This window comes from Cibotium barometz, chromosome 8, assembly GCF_041138505.1.
Source record: "Cibotium barometz isolate CiBa-2024 chromosome 8, ASM4113850v1, whole genome shotgun sequence".
Lineage (NCBI taxonomy): Eukaryota > Viridiplantae > Streptophyta > Polypodiopsida > Cyatheales > Cibotiaceae > Cibotium > Cibotium barometz.
This window is the reverse complement of record NC_141053.1, coordinates 15,264,846-15,287,268: the sequence shown is the minus strand read 5'-3', so window position 1 is coordinate 15,287,268 and position 22,423 is coordinate 15,264,846. Positions and strand designations below refer to the sequence as shown.

The 22,423-nt window shown below is 46.5% G+C and overlaps 3 protein-coding genes across 9 annotated transcripts in view; all 3 read right to left on the bottom strand.

Annotated features, from left to right (window-relative positions):
* The window catches only part of LOC147635951 (outer envelope protein 80, chloroplastic-like), a 77,971-nt gene extending 56,856 nt beyond the window's left edge, over positions 1-21,115 (bottom strand). For all 7 annotated transcript variants that reach the window (XR_015266469.1, XR_015266470.1, XR_015266471.1 and 4 more), the window contains exon 1: positions 20,139-21,115. Coding sequence is in view for 3 of the 7 variants with exons in the window: in XM_086801366.1 (XP_086657492.1) it covers positions 20,139-20,816 (678 nt within the window). In the remaining 4 variants the exon portion in view is untranslated. The remainder of the gene's footprint in view (positions 1-20,138) is intronic.
* LOC147635953 (uncharacterized) lies at positions 195-2,266 on the bottom strand. Its single transcript, XM_086801364.1, has 2 exons — positions 1,052-2,266; positions 195-930 (listed from the first exon to the last, which is right to left on the bottom strand). Exons 1-2 carry the CDS (start codon positions 2,084-2,086, stop codon positions 502-504), a joined length of 1,464 nt encoding a protein of 487 aa, XP_086657490.1. The 5' UTR covers positions 2,087-2,266; the 3' UTR covers positions 195-501.
* LOC147635952 (uncharacterized) lies at positions 2,244-2,777 on the bottom strand. The gene has a single exon (XM_086802021.1). The coding sequence runs from the start codon at positions 2,775-2,777 to the stop codon at positions 2,244-2,246; it is 534 nt and encodes a 177-aa protein (XP_086658147.1).
* Positions 21,116-22,423: the final 1,308 nt, after the last annotated feature.

Genomic DNA, 22,423 nt, shown 5'->3' with positions numbered 1-22,423 from the left:
ACATCTAGATGATAAGGAAACAAGGTACAGCTCATCTTGGTAGCCAATTGCAGAGAGATGGCATCCTCAGAGCTGCCCATGTCAAAGAGGACAATGAACTACTGTCCCTTTGCAGTGCCATAGGCACGAATGAGAGCCTTTGTCTTTCCCTCGGCCTCACCCTCCTGCTTATAATCAAATACCACTGGCATAGTTGTCACGGTACGAAAATACGATACCGTACGGTACGATACCGTACGGGAATATTCGGTACGATATGAAATTTTGGGATACGGTACGATAAAATACGGTTTTTTAAATTAAAGAACACCTACAAACATAGACATTTTCAATTTGGAAGGGTAGAGTCTAGAGAAGTTGTTTCAAACCAAAATATCATTAAAAACAACTAAACAAGTTTGAAGTGACAAACAAAAGTACATAAGTATAGAGGTGCGATGCGATCATGCGCGCTAGGCGCGAGTACAAAAAGAGAGGCTAGAGCCAAGGCCCAAGGAGAGACTAGACAAAGGCATCACTATCAGAGCTCTCGCTGAAATCATCCTCATGAGAAGAGGACACATCAGTGGCCTCGCCGAAGTCGCCATCGCTAAGAAGGTTGCCCTCATCATCGAACTCGGGCTCTCTAAGCTCATGTGAGAAGCCAAAGGGAGCATCCTCATCTGCAAGAGCGAGTGTGGAGCTACCCGATCCACGCCGCACATAGGTATGCACTATGTCCCTGGGAGCACCACGAACCGTGCATCCACGGCTTCCTACTTGCACTCCTCTGCCACTACCTCCACGCCCACGACAAGTGCGAGTAGGTCGTCGATCAAATGACTCGAGCTCTCGATAGATCTCTGCATAGATCCTCTCCTCCTCCTCATCCTGCACTTTGTTTACACTCTGAAGAGTGTCCCCTGTGAGCTTGAATGTATCCACATTCACCTACATTGTACAATGATCAAGTGACAAGCAATGTATTAGAATTTGGTTCCAAATTTCAATAAACATTGAAGTTTGAAATTTGAATGCTTATAACTTATAACTTATAAGTTGTAACTTATACCTGTCTCGCTGATTCCATCTTTTGCATTGCGCGCAGCATGCGCAAGTTAGCGCGGCAATACACTAGCCGCTCTAACTGTTGCGTGCTCAAGCGATTACGTAACTTCGTGTGTACAAGTGAGTAGGAACTCCAGTTCCTCTCACATGCACCCGAAGAGCAATCCTGAGCTAGGATTCTCAAAGCCACCTTTTGGAGGCTTGAGAGCGCATACCCAAATGTCTCCCACCAAAAGAGGGGCTTCACAAGGGATTCCCTCTTCCAACAGGTAGTAGATGCAAACGCGGCTCCTCCCCTTTGGTCATTGTAGCTTATGAGCTCCTCAAGGAACTTCCCATGGCGATCCTCCGGCAATGCTTTGGGCAAGTAAGCATCTCGGGCTTCAAGTAGCTCCACGTTGGTGAAGAGGGCGGGTGATTTGTAAGCCGGATGCAATAAAGCGGCAAGACCATGGATAGGCCTTCGCATCCACTTCCATCTCTTCTCCACAATGGCCAACATACCATCGCGCTTCTCCTCGTCGATGGAAGGAGAAACGCGTAACTCTGCTATGGCCTCTCCCATGAAGTGAACAAGAAGGCCCATGGTGGCTCCCTCCATGTCGGTCATCCGCAATACCCTATAGAAGGGCGTGACCGCAATGACAATAGTGCGGACCGACTGCCAAAACTCCTCCTTTAGGCAAAGCCGTTGCATGGCTTTGGCCTCCGCCGATTCTCGCTCATCCCACTCATTCCACATTGTGGAGACCACTGTTTGGCGAAGGGAGGATTTCACATCGTGGAGGCGCTCCAAGACGAGCCACATGTAGGCGAAGCGTGTAGATGAAGGCTTCTTCAATTCCAACTTGCTATGTTCGCGGAACATGGCAAGCACCTTCACCTTTGTGGTGAAGAAGGTAACAATAGAGATAGCTTCGGTCATTACTTCCTTCATCCACACTAACTTGCCCATATCCTCCATGAGCAAGTCAATGCAATGGGAGGCACAAGGCGTCCATACTATGGAGGGATAGTCCTTCTCGAGCAACTTCCCCATCCGACGGCAATTTGAAGCGTTGTCGGTGATGACTTGCACCACGTTCTTCGATCCAACCTACATGTCACAATGCACATGAATGGATGCAATGAGCGTATGCCGTATGAGACTTGAGTCATGACTCATGATATAGCCACATATGATCATATGATTCATATCACATATACCAAAGCCTAAACTTTAAAGACTTAAGTGCAATTTGAAAGTTGGAACTTACCTCCATGATGGCTTGCTTGATATGGCGATATATGAATGCACCCGATGTTTTCCTCCCCGCCTTTCCGGAATCCACGCCCCGCACAAAGTATGTGCCAAGAGGGCAAGAGACAAGTATATTGATGATGCCTCTCTTCTTCCGGTCACTCCATCCGTCGGAGAGGATGCTACACCCATACTTGGACCATGCCGCCCGCACCGGATTGAGAGATCTATCGATTCTTTCCCTCTCGTCCACAAGCCTCTTCGTGCGCATGTCATGATAGGAGACGCCAGTCCATCCTTCACATGGGCCCACATTTGCAATGGCTTTCACCATTGACTTCCATTGATCTACCTTGAGCACATGGAATGAGAGATTGCACTCAATAATGGTGCGTGCAATCTCTATATCCGCTAGCCGTTGCCGTTCTCGGAGATGTGATAGAGAAGAAGAGAACCCCCCGGTGGCTTGGGCTAGAGTGGCTTGCCTCATGGGAGACTCAAGCCTTTGTCTCTTTGAGGAGGCGGAGGCGGAGGTGGCACCGATGGAGGCGGCGGGGGAGGATGTATCACAAGGCGGGGAAATGACCTCATCATCCGCCCTTGAGCTTCTACCACTATCATAGTGAGCACCCAATCCACCCTTGATCTTGTTGAAGATCTCATCGGATATAGCAAGGGGGACTTCCTTGCATGGCGCAACTTGCCCCCCCACCTTTCCAACATGTTGGAGAAGCCTAGTAACTCCACTTGTGTATTGTTTGCCACAATACTTACAAGTCCACCTATATGACTTGGACTTTCCATCGGCTTTCTCTACATGGATAGCATGCACATTGAAGGCTTCATTCTTCTCCCTTGTCATTGTAATAGAGAGAGAGAAGTTAGAAGATTCAAGAGATGGATAGGCTTGAGAGAGAGAGAGAGAGAGAGAGAGAGGCTTGAGAAAATGAGAGTGAGGCTTGAGTCTTGACTCTTGAGAGAGAGAAAGCCTAAAGGCTTGAGAGAGAGAGAGAGGCTTGAGAGAGGGCCTATGGGGGAGAGAGTGGCTTGAAAGTTGAGAGTTGAGAGAGAGAGAGAGAGAGGGGGGGGCTTGATGGTCACTTGAGCAAGACTCAAGAGAGGGGGGGGCTTGATGGCTTGAGTAATGAGCATTGAGAGGCTAGAGCTTTGAGAGAGGCTTAGGGGGTGGGCATTTTATAAGGGCCAAGGCCATGTAGCATGGGCCATGGCCAATGGGCACATGGGCCACAAAGCATGTGCCATGCCCAAAACGGCCAGCAAACGGCTACAAAACAGCCACGAAAACGCGCAGTCGGCGGCGGCGCAACGGACAGAAACGGCCACGAAAATGCGCAGTCGGCGGCGGCGCAACGGACAGAAACGGGCAAATCTGGCATATCGTACCGTACGATATCGTACGATATCGTACGGTATCGTACCGTACGAATCGTACGTACGAATCGAGTCGTACGCGTACGAGAAACAACCCTGACCACTGGTGGCGCTAAATTCAAAGAGGGTAAAAGCTGAACGGCATTTGAGGCTGATGGCCGAGGTGTGGATGAGGATGCTACGGTTGCTACCGTGGAAGTGGATGCCTTAGCATACTTTTCAGCCTGGAACTTAATGCAATCTTTCTTCCCATGTCCCACAATGTGACAGAAGAAACAATGGTTCTCTGTCCTGTACCATGTCTGTTCATCTGGCTGGAGATAACCTCCAGTGATGCCCTCCTTAGCTTTTTCCTCATGAGTCTTCTTGGGTATAGAATCTTTTTTATTGCCCGATTGACCAAGAGAATTTTTCGTTTGGTCCTTCTGGTCTTTGTTGTTCTGAGCCCCCTTACCTTGGGGAGATGATTGCTAGGTAGATGACTGTTGTTGGGGCTTTGGGGAGGACTATACCTGCTTGGGCTTACCTCCGTTCAGCATCAGCTCTTGGTTCTAAGCGAGAGTCAGTGCTCGTGCATAAGTTCTGAGGCTCAAAATTCCTCACTAGGTACCTAATGGTAGTGTCTAAACCTCGAATGAACTGCTTGAGCTTATCTTCTTCCGATATGCCCAACTGTTGGGCCATTGTAATGACCTTGTTGGAATAGGTCAAAACATAAGAACCACCCGGAGTGAGTTTGTAAAACTCATCCTCAAGATCGGGCATGTACTGTGGTCGAAGAAAACAGGCTTTGAGGTAGCCACGAAGGTGTTCCAATGAAAATGGAATTGCCTATGATGGGGTCTGTGTGAAGTTGTGACCAATGCTGCCACCAAGTAACACCTTCCCCACTGAGTTGGGGTGCTACTACATGGACTTTATCTTGTGGATCTGTATAAGCATTTATCCAAGCATTAATCCATTTATCCAGGGCATTTACAGCATATAGCATAGCATGAGCATGTGTTTGGGGCTTTTACAGCTCCCACATCAGCACCTAAGACAACAAGAGCATTAAGGCAAGTAAACATCAGGTCATGTGCATGTATGGCAGCCAACAGCTGTATTCAGCAGCCGACAGCAGGTTTTTGGGCATTTTATGTAGTCGTGGAGTCTCCTACACCTGGCCGACTGCTGTACTGTACCCAACCAGCAGCAAAGCATATCATATAAATAGAAGTGCATCATTCAGTCCATCCCATCTCCATCATCTCTTCATCATTAGTGGAGTTCAGCATACAGTCAGCATCTTATGTTCTCTTCTTCGCGTTTCGTTCCTAAGAAGCAAAGGGAAGACAGCAGATCAGCAGTTCATCATCAGCATACTAAGCAGCTCCTACCTCCTACATAGAGGATGTGAGGGCAAAAGAGACCAAAGGACCAAATATACGAGAGATCAGATTAAATCACACAACATGCAATGGGTGTATATATATATATGATAAAATCCAGTACAGGAGCTTTGTGTGAGACTCCGAAGGAGTAGAGAGGGCTGCTGTCCCGTGATAATGCATAGGGTGAAGGCCACGATCCGAGGCAAATGGTAGGCTGCTGTCCTGAAGAAGTGAGCAGAGAGGGCTTCCGTCCTGATGTCGAGGTCAAAGGAGCAGAGAGGGCTGCTGTCCCATAAAACGCAGATAACAGTGCTGAAGTGAACGTGATGAAAGCGCCGATATAAGCCTGATGTAAGGCTTATGTGAGCCTGAAGATAAACGCTGATGTCAGCCAGATGTAAGCGCTGAAGACAGGCTGAAGCAAGGCTGATGTCAGCCCAGATGTAAACGCTGAAGACACCCCTGGTGTAGGCAATGAAGCTGGCCCTGAAGTAGCCGATGTAAACTGGCCCTGATGTAGGCAATGTAAACTGCTGAAGACAGCCCTGGTGTAGGCAGCCAGTCCAGCAGCAAAAAAACGCAGAGGTTGCACCTAATGTAGGCGGCCAGTCCAGCAGTAGAAAACGCAGAGGTTGCACCTGATGTAGGCGGCCTGCACCAGCAGCAGCAACACTTGATATATATGATTGAAGAAAACGTTGGAGTCGTTTGTATGAGTGAAGGGCTGCTGGTCGGTCAGGGTGAAGTGGCGGCCAGCAGCACAAGACAAATAAAAGCCAAAAATATCCAAAAGTGCCCTTTTTGGGCTGGATAAAATGGCATATTTCCACACAGAGGAAAGCCGGTATCGAAGGTTGGACCTCAGTAGTGGACCAAGGAACAGTCATCCATCATCAGCATTCAGAATATCACTCTCCCTGATTTAGATCTTCATCTAGGACAACATAGATCTATTCATAGATAACCCATTCATTTAATATAGCTGCACTGCATTGCATTGCATTGACAACTTTGTCTTATCTCTTAAGCATCATTAAGTGAAGTTTTAGTTAGTCTAAGGTTGTGATTACTACGATCTATCCCCACATGCACATTGGTATCAGAGCTTTACAGGGGTAAGCAACCTTAGTTCATGTTCATTCCAAAAGTCATTCAATAAGTCAGCATGTTAGTCGCCTCCACTCAGTTAAATCCAGTTCTCAAGATCTTGGAGGCCATCCTTAGGGTTTTCCCCTTAAGCATTCATAAGTAATCCACCCATCTGCATTCTTGCACAGCATATAGGGTTGCACATGGCTTGCATCAGCATAGTAGTCATCCTAGCAGTCAGTCTAGCATTTTGCATCTACAAGGCATACATGTTTTACCCATGAGTTCTCTGGGGAAGAATGACATCCACCATCAAAGGAGTAAATGGAGTTTTGGGCTTCAACCGGCAGGGGGTTCTCTTTCACAGAAGAAAGCGGAAGTTTGCTCCAACATCGTCTCAGGAGGTTCAGAGGTTCAGGAACGACGGAGCTCGTGTGTGAAAGGATTCCGCAGACAGGTCAAGGGTGACTCAGGTATTTGGACCTCAGTAGTGGAGCAAGGAACAATCATCCATCATCAGCATTCAGCATATCTCACTCTCCCCAAGTTAGATCTTCATCTAGGACAACATAGATCTATTCATAGATCTTCATTGTAACCCATTCATTTAATATAGCTACATTGCATTGCATTGACAACTTTGTCTTATCTCTTAAGCATCACTAAGTGAAGTTTTAGTTAGCCTAAGGTTGTGATTACTACGATCTATCCCCACATGTCACACTCACACAATTACCTCTGACCTCAAATGAGGAGAGACTCTTCCAAACGTTGATTTGGAGCACCCTCTTCAAGATGCCTAGCGGTCACCCCTTGCGTGGGGGCCCTCAGCAGTGCATCCTGCTCAATCTTTGGCATAGTGGACCAAATTCAGGAGCCCGCCCGCCCCTGCCCCAACGAGAGTGGTTAAGCCCTTTCACGCGCCATGATTTCCCTCTAGCAGTCCTTGGTTCAGGCCCGCACTCATTTTCTCAGTTGGTCCCCGGTGTTAGAATATGCAGCGGAGATGAAGACAAGATCTGCAAACACTAGAGCAAGTGCACAGCAGAAAAACACAGAAATGAGAGAGAGAGAGAGAGAGAGAGAGAGAGAGAGAGAGAGAAGCATATAACTCTGCTATATACACAAGAAAATCCCAGATACAAGATATGAAGTGTGGGGGGGCAAGGGGCCATTTTATATGGCCCCAGATGACCAGTCGGCCAGCTGAAAAACAACCAACCACCACCAGAAGTGCTCACGACTTGCTCTCCTCCAGTCGGCCAGCAAAAACTCCTGTCAACCAGCAGTAGTCAGTCGGCCAGCTACACGGGACAGCCTCGGGGCAATAGAGTCCAGTCGGCCAGCATCTAGAACAGCAGACAAGCACAGGACAGCCTCCCACACCAAGAAAAAATAGGGAAAAATATGGAGAGTGGGGAAAAATGAGAAAACACCTAAATCGGGCGGGCACACCCACAACAGAGGCCCTAGTGTAAATATAAAGACAGGAGATGACTGCTAACACCCCCTCTCAACTCCTGGATGTGGAACCAACCCCAGTGAGCTAGAGTGCTGCCGAAGCATAGCCTGAGATAGAGACTTCGTGAAGAGGTCCACCGCACTATCCTCCATTGAACAGATCTCTAGCAAGATGTCATCAGCAACAATCTTTTCACGAACAAAACCCCTCTTGATGACCGCGGGTTCCACCAATGGAAACCCAATCCTGCCAAGTAACCTCTACAACCTCACCACCTCGCAAGCAGCCCCACAAACAGCTCCTAAGCCGAGGGAAAAACTGTAGCCTGATGTCAAGTTCCTCGTGTCTAGCTCTCCTCCCCAAACTGAGTCACTCCAACTTCGGAGTCTGACTCCATCCATCAATCCCCCTCCTGTATAAAAGAGTCCAAGATCCTTCACATGCTGCAGAAACCACAAGATACGTAATCCTACCTCCCAGAGAGTCCTCTGCAAACATGAGCTCAACAGCCTCATCAGGAAGCTCCCGTCCAATCTAGTATGCATCAACCAAGACAATGAACCATTCTGCTTCCGACTCAAGGAGGCGTCATACTGCTCACGAGAATCAACAACCGTTATGGTGGGATGCCAAGTCCTGGAAACCTGCTGAAGACCACTCAAGGCCTTCGAAAACCTGTAAACCACCCCCTCTGAGTCCGGAACCACAAAGCCTGGAGATTGTGCAACATCAACCTCCTCCTGCAAGTAATCAACTGCCACCTACCTGGCCTTCCAATAGGTCCCCGCGGAAAGAGCTTCCTCAACTACAGGAGTTTCTTTGTCCCGAATGCTACGAGACATCAGAGCATAGGTTACCTGTAAAGTTTCCTCTAACTGACGAACACAAGAACTACCAACATCTATACTGGAAAGTTCATGCCGACTGCTGCCATCATCTGGCAAGCCATCCACCATCTGCTCGGGAAAGCCTGCACCTGCAGCGTATCCACACTTAAGTGGCCATTATGAGATTGCCACTCTTCACAAAACTGAGGACCTGGGAGAGAGAGTGTTGAAAGTTTGTAAACTCCATTCTCCACTCCGCCTTCCCAAACTACCTGGCCTGTTGCTTTGTCCTGGAGAGCAACAAATGCTCATCAAACCCCACCAGTATGCCAGCCTTGCAAACCTGATGCACTGACAACAGATGAAAACCAAGTGATGGAACATACAACACTTGGGAGGAATGCTACCCCCCTCTACCATCGGGAACTATCTCCAACCTGCCCTCACTATGAATTGGGATAGTGGATGTATCCCCAATAAGGATGTGACCAGAATACCTGCAAAGATCCTGTAAAGCCGTGCGAGAAGGAGTCATGTGCCTAGAAGCACCATTGTCTAGAATCCACTCCCGAGTATCCATAGCGGAGAGTCCTCCAACCTCCTTCCTGCACGAAGAAGATGAAACACCGGTGTCCATAACCTCCAGGTGCACAAAAGCTGGAGTCTTCACGGTTGCTGCTGAGAATTCTGCACCCTTCTCAGTGCTCCGCTTAGGACACTTCCTCCAATAGTGGCCTTTCTCGCCACAATCATTACAGGTCCTCTCGGCCTTCAGTTTCTCTCGGTCTGAGTCGGGCTTCTTCTTAGAAGACTTCTCCGATGAAGCCTTCCCTTTGCCCTTGTTGTTGTTATTACGGCCTTTGGACCAATGGCCAGTTAAGGCCTCGAAACCTCCGGCCTGTGGAGGGTTCGTGAATCTTTCCTCATGGTCTAAGACCATGGGCACAAGCTCCTCCCATGTGATGGTGCTGAGCCTGCCCCACTGGTAATCAACGAAGAGTAAAAAGTAGAGTACTGAGAGGGCAAATGTGACAGCAACGTTATGGCCATATCCTCCGATGATATCTCTTTCCCAGCCTAGAGAACTTCTGCTGAAGAGCCTGCAGCTTGTTAATGTGCTCCCGCATCGTCGACGACTTTGCAGGATTCATCACCCACATCCGAAACTTCCAAGGAGATCCTCTTCATGGGCGATACCCTGTTGTAGAGAGAAGCCAAATGCTGCCAAATGCCTCTAGCCAGCGTCATATGCTTTATGTGGTTGATCACCTATGGTGTAAAATTGAGGAAGATAAAAGAATGGACTTTGGCATTGACATGATCCCATAACTGTGCCTCTGCCTGTGCCTCTCGTTCCTTCCAAATAGAGGGTAACTCCCCTTCCTCTAACTCTGGCCGTGGAACCCCGACAACAATGAAATCAGCAAGGTCATAAGACTCCAAAATAGATTCCATCATTACCTTCCATATGCCATAGTTGTTCCCGTCCAACTGACGGTCCACCGGGGAAAATGAAAAGGGAGGGTGGGTGGGAAAAAATGAAGAACTAAACCTGCAAGTGAATGTCTAGCAACAAGGCCCGCCTTTCGCTTTGTCACCAGCCTGGACATTTCCCAGTATGAAAGGGGTCTAGTGGACTGCAGGATGTCTAAATATTTGGAAAGTACAAGCTTTGGAAATGGGGGATTTACCTAGAATACAAAGGACCACTCTCCTAAAATTTAGGAGAGTTGTTATTTTTGGTCCGACTCCGATGGAAATTCTGTTCGCGTCATTACATCTCGAGGTGTGCAGATACCAAGAGTTAGCAGAATGTCTACCAGTTGGGATATTTTTAGAGGTAAAGATTATGGAAGGACCCATCTCTTAGATTGGAACATGTGGCAAGAAAGTGGACCAAAGTGAGACAAGTGGCCTGACACTTGTTAGAAAGTGGATCAAAGTGAGACAAGTGGCCTGACACTTGTTAGAAAGTGGATCAAAGTGAGACAAGTGGCCTCACACTTGTCACTTCAGCTATTGTGTGGCTCTCCACTTGTCATTGTAGCCTTCTCTTGCCATTTTAGCTCATGGGAGGCCCAAATCTATAAATTGGAGCCCTCTCTCTTCATTAATAGAGGCTCTCTTGCTGCACACTAGCCTCTACCACCGTTACAGGTTGCCCTAATGATGGCTACTCTCTTTCTCTCTCTCTCTCGAAGGCTGCCCATGAAGAATATCGGCTGCTGGGTATTTAATCATTTATTAAGATTTCTAGTCATTGTACTTGTTGTACCAACCTTTGTACCTGCTGCTGCTGTACCAACATTTATACTTGTTGTACCTGCTGTACCAACCACCGTACCGGCTGTATCAGCCAATGTACCGGCTGTACCAGACATTGTACCAACTGTACCAACTGAATGGAGGGGTGTACTTGCTGTACCAGCTCTATCGCATAAAGACCCGTGGTTTTTGGGAAAGAATCAGTACCCACACGGAGCTATATGGATTATATTGTTGGCTCGGCATTTCTACAGCCTATGTTCCGGCTTGGTAACCTCGTGTTGGGCTGTGTTATGGCATTTGTATATGGATAATCTGGCATCTCCCGTGGGGAGAGTAAGGCCCTCAAAGCTTGTACATGAAATTATTCTCCTTGGGTAATAAAATACTCCAAGGGGGGGGTCGGCCCATTCCGGCCTCTACCCATTCCGGCCTCTATGTGGTGTCACGTGTGCAAGCTCCATTTTCAGCATTTGTGGATGTTTTATCGCTTTTATGTTTTATGCAAAGTGATAATGGATATGTGTTAAGGCTGTGGCTATGTTTAAATGTTTTAATATGCATTGATGGTATCAACAATATATGGATTATATTGTTGGCTCGGCATTTCTACAGCCTATGTTCCGGCTTGGTAGCCTCGTGTTGGGCTGTGTTATGACATTTGTATATGGATAATCTGGCATCTCCCGTGGGGAGAGTAAGGCCCTCAAAGCTTGTACATGAAATTATTCTCCTTGGGTAATAAAATACTCCAAGGGGGGGATCGGCCCATTCCGGCCTCTATGTGGTGTCACGTGTGCAAGCTCCATTTTTTGCATTTGTGGATGTTTTATCGCTTTTATGTTTTATGCAAAGTGATGATGGATATGTGTTAAGGCTGTGGCTATGTTTAAATGTTTTAATATGCATTGATGGTACCAACAAGTGTGTCAAAGACCCTAGTCCCCCGGGCACCCTCCGCGAGTCTCATTGTTTGGTATCAAAGCATAGGCTTTCTTGGAAGCGGAGGCTTCCTTCTATCAATAAGTAAGAGAAAAGATCTCAAGTGGGGACCACACTTACCATCATTGCTATTAAGCATGGCCAGCCACTTCAGAGCCTATGAAGCAAGAGCATGAGCAATAGACAGCTTGGTCTAAGGATTTATGAATTCACAAAATTTATTTTGGAAGTATGGAGTTGGCTTTATGTGCACACATTTAGCACTCTTTCCATATGGATATTGCTTACAGGCAAGCTATATGGAGATATATCTCAGGATATCTTAAGGATATGGTGATGAGATATTTCTTTTGGCTTCATGATCAACCTGGCAAAGAAAAGCTAAGGAAACATTGTTTATGGCTCCCTTTAATGGGATGAATTCTTTTCATGGCTCCCTTTATTGGGATGGATTATATCTATGGAGATTTCTTTCTTGGACAAGATTATGGACGAATCTGTCCCAGTTTATAGAGAAGAAATCTATGGATATCTCATGGATATGATGCTTTTATAGATAAAAGTCCACCTCTACTCCAAGGTGTGGTTAGCACGTGGTAAGAGTTATGTTATTAAAGTCTATGGATTTTTGGACTTCTTTTCTAGGGATTTGGATCTATCCTCAGGTTTATGGATTATTCTTTTTGGCTCCCTTTATTTGGGATGCATTGGACTTATGAAACTCATGGCTCACATACCCTGTGTAGTGTTCTCTTGTCCTACGTGCTCTCTTGAAGATTGTTTCTACCATGTGTGGGTGGAACAATAGAGAGCAGATGGAAGGGAACATGGACACTTCAGAGGGTAGTGTCGAGCACAACATACCGTGTGTAGTGTTCTCTTGTCCTACGTGCTCTCTTGAAGATTGTTTCTACCATGTGTGGGTGGAACAATAGAGAGTAGATGGAAGGGAACATGGGCACTTCAGAGGGTAGTGTCAAGCACAACATGCTGTGTGTAGTGTTCTCTTGTCCTACGTGCTCTCTTGAAGATTGTTTCTACCATATCTAGGTGGAACAATAGAGAACAATAGAGAGCAGATGGAGGGTAGTGTGAGTTGGTGGCCGAAATGCCTACAAACTATTGGTGGCCGAAATGCCTATAAACTATGTGCAGCAGAAATGCTTATGGAACACTAGGCTATTTATGACTACGAGTGATTGTTTTATCTTCTTACTTGAGCCCACCTCTCGTACAAGGTGTGTGGTCGGAGTACCAACACGGAGTACAAGTGGTAAAGTGGACATGATACCTGGTTGGCAAGGGACTTATGTGTACACCAAGGGTCATGTGGATTGGCACATGTTTGTGTGCTTTGAGCTTGGATTATGATATCTGGACTTATGGGACTAATTTGTCTCGCCCATTTACTTGGGACATGATTATGATATCTGGACTTATGGGACTGTTTTTGTCTCGCCCATTTATCTTGAGACATGATTTTGATATTAATATTATGGAGACTTATTTAGCCTCACCCATTTCTTTGGGACATGGATTCTTCAGTTATATTGGATTTTTGAGACTGTCTCGTCTCGCCCACTCGATGGAACATGATTATATCTTGAATATATGGCTTGAAGCTTAAAGTTGCGGACAACTTTTAAGAAGTTGGGGAGGATGTCACCAGCCTGGACATTTCCCAGTATAAAAGGGGTCTGGTGGACTCCAAGATGTCTAAATATTTGGAAAGTACAAGCTTTGGGAATGGGGAATTATCCTAGAATACAAAGGACCACACTCCTAAAATTTAGGAGAGTTGCTATTTTTGGCCCGACTCCGATGGAAATTCTGTTCGCGTCATTACATCTGGAATTGAGCAGATACCAAGAGTTGGCAAAGTGCCTATGACAGAATGTCTACCAATTGGGATATTTTTAGTGGTAAAGATTATGGAAGAACCCATCTCTTAGATTGGGACATGTGGCAAGAAAGTGGACCAAAGTGAGACAAGTGGCCTGACACTTGTTAGAAAGTGGATCAAAGTGAGACAAGTGGCCTCACACTTGTCACTTCAGCTATTGTGTGGCTCTCCACTTGTCATCGTAGCCTTCTCTTGCCATTTTAGCTCATGGAAGGCCCAAATCTATAAATTGGAGCCCTCTCTCTTCATTAATAGACTCTCTCTTGCTGCACACTAGCCTCTGTTAGAAGTCATCTCCTGTCTAGATTTATACACCAGGGCCTTTGTTGTGGGTGTGCCCGCCCTTATGAGGTGTTTTATCATTTTTCCCCACTCTCCGTATTTTTCCCCTATTTTTTCCCATTTTTCTGAGGCTTGGGAGGGCTGCCAGGTGATGCCAGGAGCACTCTGAAGCTGGCCGACTGCATCTGTAGCAGTCGTGGGCTGTCTGAGTGCTGGCCGACTTGTTCTGTGCAGACATGGGGCACCAGATGCTGGCCGACTGCTGTTTTTCAGCAGTCGTGGGTTTTGTCCAGTCGTGGGCCTCTTCCAGTGCTGGCCGACTGCCCTCTAGGGGAGTATATATAGCTCCTCAGCCCCCATGCCTTATTTGTATCATATCTCGGGATCTTCTTGTGTATATAGAGCAGAGTTACACGCCTACATCTCTCTCTTTTTGTGCTGTTTTTTTTGCCTGCGTTTTTGCTCTTGTGTTCCCAGATTCGGTCATCATCTCCGCTGCATATTCTGACATGGTATCAAAGCCTAGGCTCTAGATAGGTCTTGGGATTTGTGTGAGCAAGAGGGGGCTGTTTTGTGGCTGATTGGTGGACTGTTTTGGACTGTTCGGGAAGAGGAGAAGCAAGAGGAAGGCGGGCTGATTTGCTGGACAGCCACTTGTAGGTATCAGTTCTTCTTTGTTCCCACCCACCCACCCTTTTTCAGAGTACATCCCCGCTATGGCAGATCTGTTTGAGATGGCCGAGAGACATGTGAAGATCCCGACACTCCCCACGTTTCCGGTGGACCGTCAGTTGGACGGGAGCAACTACGGCATATGGAAGGTGATGATGGAATCCGTTCTGGAGTCCTACGATCTCGCCGATTTCGTCGTTGTTGGTGTTCCACGGCCGGAAGTAGAGGAAGGGGAGCTACCGTCAACCCGAAAGGACCGGGAGGCCCAGACGCAGATGTGGGATCGCGTCAACGCCAGGGTCCGTTCGTTTATTTTCCTCAACTGCACACCACAGGTAATCAATCATGTAAAGCACATGACGCTGGCCAGAGGTATATGGCAGCATTTGGCTTCTCTGTACAACAGGGTATCACCCATGAAGAGGATTTCCTTGGAAGTACAGATGCGGGTTATGAGCCCTGCAAAGTCGTCGACGATGCGGGAGCATATTAACAAGCTGCAGGCTCTTCAGCAGGAAGTTCTCCACGCTGGGAAGGAGATATCGTCAGAGGACATGGCCATCACGTTGCTGTCACATTTGCCCTCTTCATACTCAGCATTCTACTCGTCGTTGATTACCAGTGGCAGGCTCAGCACCATCACGTGGGAGGAGCTTGTGCCCATGGTCTTGGACCAGGAGGAACGATTCACGAACCCTCCTCAGGGTGGAGGTTCGGAGGCCTTTACTGGCCAACGGTCGAAAGGCCGTAACTCGGGCAAGGGGAAGGCTTCATCGGAGAAGTCTTCTGAGAAGATGTCCGACGCTGACCGCGAGAAACTGAAGGCAGAGAGGACCTGTAATGATTGTGGCGAGAAAGGCCACTACTGGAGGCAGTGTCCCAAGCGGAAGACCGAGAAGGGTGAAGACTCCTCAGCAATCACGAAGACTCCGGCTTTTGTGCACCTGGAGGTGATGGACACAGATGCTTCATTTTCTTCAGGCAGGGAGGAGATTGGAGGACTCTCCGCAACGGATACTCGGGAGTGGATTCTCGATAGTGGTGCTTCCAGGCACATGACTCCTTCCCGTTCCGGTTTACAGGATCTCTGCAGGTGTTCTGGTCATATTCTTACTGGGGATACGTCCACTATCCCAGTTCACAGTGAGGGCAGGATGGAGATAGTTCCCGATGGCAGAGGGGGGAAGCATTCCTCCCAGGTGTTGTATGTTCCGGCACTCGGTTTTCATCTGTTGTCAGTGCATCAGGTTTGCAAGACTGGCGTATGGGTGGAGTTTGATGAGCATTTTGTTGCTCTCCGGGACAAAGCAACAGGCCAAGTGGTTTGGGAAGGTGGAGTGGAGAATGGAGTCTACAGGCTTTCAGCACTCTCTCTCCCAGGTCCTCAAGATTGTGATGAGTGGCAGTGTGGTAATAGCTACTCAGGTGTGGATACGCTGCAGGTGCGGGCTTTCCGAGACCAGATGGTGGATAGCTTACCAGTAGATGGCAGCAGTTGGCAGGAACTTTCCAGTACTGAGGTTGGTAGTTCTTGTGTTCGTGAGTCAGAGGAAGCTGAACAGGTCACTTATGCTCTGATGTCTCGTCGTGTTCGGGACATAGAACTTCCAGTGGTTGAGGATGTTCTTTCCACGGGGACCTTTCGGAAAGCCAGGCAGGTGACAGGTGCTTACTTGCAGAAGGAGGTGGTTTCTCCAGGCTTTGTGGTTCCGGATTCAGAGGGGGTTGTTGACAGGTTTCATCAGGTTTCCAGGACTTGCTTGTGCACCGTAACAGGTGTTGATCCTTGTGAGCAGTGTGATGTCTCTGTGACTCAGAAGCTGTATGGTTCATTGATCTGGTTGATGGACACCGGATTGGACGGGAGCTTCCTGATGAGGCGGTTGAGCTCTTGGTTGCAGATGTCTCTTTGGGAGGCAGGATTGCGTTTCCTGTGGTTTCTGCGGCCTGCGAAGGATCATGGACTCTTGTACACAGGAGGGGGATTGTTGGATGGAGTTCGACTCCGCGGTTGGAGTGACTCGGTTTGGGGAGGAGATTCGGACACGAGGGGATCTACTTATGGCCCAGGAGCAGTTTTACGGAGCAGGAGGAGGTTACATTGCAGGTTTGGGCTTCCACTGGAGGAACCCATGGTCATCCAGAGGCACTTTGTTCGTGAACAGATTGTTGCTGATGACATCTTGCTGGAGTTCTGTTCGACGGAGGATAGTACGATGGACCTCTTCACGAAGTCGCTCTCAGGATTTGCTCAGGCGGCACCCCAGCTCCCAGTGGTTGGTCACACAGCCAGGAGCTGAGAGGGGGTGTTAGAAGTCATCTCCTATCTAGATTTATACACCAGGGCCTTTGTTGTGGGTGTGCCCGCCCTTATGAGGTGTTTTATCATTTTTCCCCACTCTCCGTATTTTTCCCCTATTTTTGCCCATTTTTCTGAGGCTTGGGAGGGCTGCCAGGTGATGCCAGGAGCACTCTGAAGCTGGCCGACTGCATCTGTAGCAGTCGTGGGCTGTCTGAGTGCTGGCCGACTTGTTCTGTGCAGACATGGGGCACCAGATGCTGGCCGACTGCTGTTTTTCAGCAGTCGTGGGTTTTGTCCAGTCGTGGGCCTCTTCCAGTGCTGGCCGACTGCCCTCTAGGGGAGTATATATAGCTCCTCAGCCCCCATGCCTTATTTGTATCATATCTCGGGATCTTCTTGTGTATATAGAGCAGAGTTACACGCCTACATCTCTCTCTTTTTGTGCTGTTTTTTTTGCCTGCGTTTTTGCTCTTGTGTTCCCAGATTTGGTCATCATCTCCGCTGCATATTCTGACAGCCTCTACCACCGTTTACAGGTTGCCCTAATGATGGCTACTCTCTTTCTCTCTCTCTCTCTTGAAGGCTGCCCATGAAGAATACCGGCTGTTGGGGACTCTTTTGGAGGCTTCCATCGCGAAGAAATAATGAAGGCAAGGGTATTTAATCATTTATTATGATTTTTATACTTGTTGTACCAACCACCGTACCGACTGTACCAACCACTGTACCTGCTGTACCAACCATTATACTGGCTAAATGGAGAGTTGTACTTACTGTACCAGCTCTATTACATGAAGACCCGTGGTTTTTGGGGAAGAATCAGTACCCACACGGAGCTATATGGATTATATTGTTGACTCGGCATTTCTACAACCTATGTTCCGGCTTAGTAGCCTTGTGTTGGGCTGTGTTGTTATGGCATTTGTATATGGATAATCTGGCATCTCCCGTGGGGAGAGTAAGGCCCTCAAAGCTTGTACATGAAATTATTCTCCTTGGGTGATAAAATACTCCAAGGGGGGGTCGGCCCATTCCGGCCTCTATGTGGTGTCACGTGTGCAAGCTCCATTTTCAACATTTGTGGATGTTTTCTCGCTTTTATGTTCTATGCAAAGTGATGATGGATATGTGTTAAGGCTGTGGGTATGTTTAAATGTTTTAATATGCATTGATGGTATCAACAATATATGGATTATATTATTGGCTCGGCATTTCTACAGCCTATGTTCTAGCTTGGTAGCCTCGTGTTGTTGGGCTGTGTTATGGCATTTGTATATGGATAATCCGGCATCTCCCGTGGGGAGAGTAAGGCCCTCAAAGCTTGTACATGAAATTATTCTCCTTGGGTAATAAAATACTCCAAGGGGGGGGGAGGGGGGGGTCGGCCCATTCCGGCCTCTATGTGGTGTCACGTGTGCAAGCTCCATTTTCAGCATTTGTGGATGTTTTATCACTGTTATGTTTTATGCAAAGTGATGATGGATATGTGTTAAGGCTGTGGCTATGTTTAAATCTTTTAATATGCATTGATGGTATCAACAAGTGTGTCAAAGGCCCTAGTCCCCCGGGATACCAATGAAACTCGCGACGGGTGCCCGGGTAAAGTCAGCCCATTTTGTTGGCATTTTTCATTTGTCACGAGCAAGACTAACGATTATTGAGGTAGAGCTAGAGTGAAGGTAGCTTGTTCATAAGTTTAGTCTCATAGTTAGTGGAGTTAAATCCTCGACGCATTGGTAGCTACAGGGGCAGTAGCTATTGGGGAGGGGAGGGGAGGGGAGGGGAGGAAAGCTGTAGAGGAAGCAAGGATATGCTCTTCACAAAAGCAGAAAATGAAACCTCCTTGTCACTTGATCTGTCAAAAATATAGGGAAGACACACTTTATTATGAAGATAGCCTATGACCCTCTCTTCTCACAAGATTATGCTATTATCTTGGGGGTTCTAACACCCTTTCTTCTCACAAGATTATGCTATTATCTTGGGGATTCTAAGATGAAGGCAACAAAAAATCTTATAACTAGAAAAAACTATGTCCTTATTAACCACGCAATCAAAGGTAGGATGGAACGAGTGTTGAAGCAAGCAAAGGCGGGACACATCTCTTATGAACTAGTGTTGAAGTTACCTATTTGGAAAAAACTATACCCCTATTAATCAAGCAAGCAAAGGCAGGATGCAACTCTTACGAACTAGTGTCGAAGTTGCCTATTTGCTTGGAAGGGGACATATAGACAACTCAGCCACGGAACCCATCCACCCCTCTACCAAAAGAGTAAGCCGAGGCGCATAACAAGGAAGAATGAAAGACTCAAAGCATGTTGCGAAAGAAAGCAATGGAATAAAAGGGGCGATGGAGGTTTTTTTATATAAGAACAAAAGAAGAAGGTGGGAATCTAATGAGCCTAAACAAGATCAACAACTGTGGCCCTTGTCAAACTTTTCAACGATTGTCGATAATGCTTTATTTAGTCAATAATCATTATTTGTCATTGATTTAAGCAACTCCACTACTAGCAAAAGCTTGTGTAATGAAGCAATTATATATGCACATTCACATGTATGGGTTTGGACCTAGGCAGCTTAGATCTTGATGTTTTGATTAGGGAGTGATTAATACTTAATTATTTTTTAGATTAGTGGTTTTAGGCAATTTTCAAAATTTTTTTAAATTTTATTTTGAGTGGATTAGCAATGGGATTAATGGTAATCATTTTCGAGTATATGCTAATCACAAACTTCAAAAACCCTAATTCCTGCACAAATTTAAAAGAATCTATTCATAAACCTTGGCTTCCTTCTATATTTATCTAGTTTCTAGGGAATCCTCTTGGCAGCTTTAGAGGATGTTAAAGGTCGTTGTGTATATATTGGTGCAATTTTCATCAAGAAGTGTGCATCTTAAAGATTCTATGCAGATTTCAGAGTTACCAGTTCTGTAGCAGTCTTGAACAGTCCAGTGCACAGATTGCAGTCCTATCGAGGAATTTTATGCAGATTACTGTGCAGTTTTGTAGTTCAAGTGCAGTTTTATACAAAGCTTACTCTGCATAACCAAATCGCGTTCCCGGATATATATATATATATAAAGAGGTAAGTATTCTGTGCAGTTCTTGCTTTCGGTTTCCTCTTGAAAAAAATATGGAACTGTAGGAGTGAAAGGGCACCTCAGTATGGTGGATCAATATCAAGCAAAATGTGCAAACGTGGCATAGCATTGACATAGACTTGCATGTATGCTCTTGAATGAAGCATCACCGTCTCATTTCTAGTAAAAATTATGTATGGTACACAGAAAATCAATGAACTGTTTAAGAACACAATGAAAAAGATTTTAAGAACCTGGTAAATGAGGCGAATGCCATCCCTGGTATCTTCTGCAATGGGCATGCAAGCAGAAAAGTAGCCAGTTTCAATGATCCGGTGGACATCCTCCTGTACCTCCTTCACTGTGAGTGCTGAGTTGGGTTTGGAAGCTTTCAACGCAGAGCTGGCGGTACTGAAGAGCTCCTTGTTCTCCAACTCCTCTCCATCCTTGTTCTGGATGAGGACCTCGCTGATGAGGACGCGCTCCTGCTCCACACTGGACTCCCGCTGCGAGCTCGGGGGACCCCTGCGGTGAGACCTCTGGTTAGGGCTAGAGTTAGAGTTAGAGTTAGAGTTAGGGATAGGTTTAGGGTTAGCGCTTGCAGCGGGAACAAGGGCGAGGTCTTTGGAAGGAGGAAGATGACCCTCCTGCAAAGGTTTGCTGCTAGCATTATTGCCATTTGCAGAGAGGGAGGTGCAGAAGAATAGGGGTGAGGGTTTTGATACGAGGAAGCGGTCGTGGATAAAGGTCTGCAACAGGTGCTGAAATTGCAGCAGGCAAGGGCGGAGCTTGGCTACAGCGAGACGAGGAAGGCCATCTAGAGAGTGAGAAGGGGAAGATGAACTGGGAGGGGGTGATGTGGGTAGCTTGATGGGGGCAAACGAAATCCGAGCTTGAGCGTATGTTGTGCCCCCCTTGGCAGACGCCACCATGCCTGCTACCCCCGTGCTGCTTCAACAATCGCTCCATCGTCATGCATAAGCCCTTTGCTAATGTGGCTCTTGCCATGTGTGTGACGTGGGCCCATTTTTCTTTTCACAAGAAGCAACTCAACGATTAGCTGAGGTAGAGCTAGAGTGAAGGAGCCAATGGAGACACAACCTAGCCGTTAGATGTTGAAGTCCCATGCATGAGGTGCTGGATTCAAAACCTGCTGGCTGTTTTGACGGTGGCCTGAAAAATCACACACGTACACGAGCACAAGATCCCAAAAAAAAAAGAGAGCTAGAGTGAAGGTATGAGGTGGCACTTGTTCATAAGTTTAGTCTCGTTATTAGTGGAGTTAAAAAGCCTCGACCCGTTGGGAGCTACAGGGGCAATAGCTATTGGGGAGGGGAGGGGAGGGGAGGGGAGAGGAGAGGAAGGGAGGGGGGGTGCTGTAGAGGAAGCAAGGATATGCTCTTCACAAAAGCAGAAAATGAAACCTCCTTGATCTGTCAAAAATATAGGGGAGACACACTTTATTATGAAGATAGCCTATGACCGTCTCTTCTCACAGGATTATGTTGTTATCTTGGGGATTCTAACACCCTTTCTTCTCACAAGATTATGCTATTATCTTGGGGGTTCTAAGATAAAGGCAATAAAAAATCTTATAACTAGAAAAAAACTATGAATTATTCCCCTCTCTGAAATAGGAGAAAGATCTTGTTTTACCCTGTTTTGGCCTAGAGAGAGGTAATCCAAAATTGAGATATCTTTGGATATAAAAATCTTCCTAGTGTCTAAAATAGTTTCCCCTGATCAAAATGAACTTTCCAATGTGCATTAGGAATCAATTAAAAATGATATAAGGGACCTTAGCCTAAGAGTCTAGATTTTCAAAAATTCCTAGATTATGGTCCAATTAAGGTTCCTATGGGCAAATAGGATTAATCCAAGTGTTGGGATGAGATAAATCCAAAGAATAAAAGAAAATACCCAAAAATGAGTAAATGCTCACATAAGATGAAGAGTTGAGTGAGTACAAGGTTTATTAGTTAAAAAATTAAGAGATATCACTAAAAAAATGAGATATTTTGGAGAAATGATGAATTTTTAACACCTTGGTAAGGAGAGGGGGACTTTTGAGGTAGGCGCCTCCTTCACATGTGTGGGAAGGTTTTTTAATTCAAAAAAATTATAATATTTTTATCTCTCCTCTCTCCTGGATCAAAATGGAAACTGGATCAAAATGGGAGCCAAACTGATCCAAATCTTGTCCAAATTGAGTCAAGCTGAACCTGAAAATTTCTAGAACCCAGTTGGACTTGGTTAGTGGCCTCCCTCACCTATAAATAGATCCTTAGTCTTTTGTAAAAAAATTTGTGAACTATACCATGCCAGTATTACATTAAAATAATGATATTTTCTATTATCCCTTAAAAATCCTCTACTTTTGGAGAGATTGGAGCTTCTCTCTCTCTTCAACAATCCTTTGGACTTTCTTCTCAACATACTAAACCAATTGATTGGTTGGGGGCTTCCTTCTAAGATAAAGAAGCAAGCCAAATCTAGAGGTAAGAAGTAATTTCATGGTTTTCATTAATATTCTCAAAAG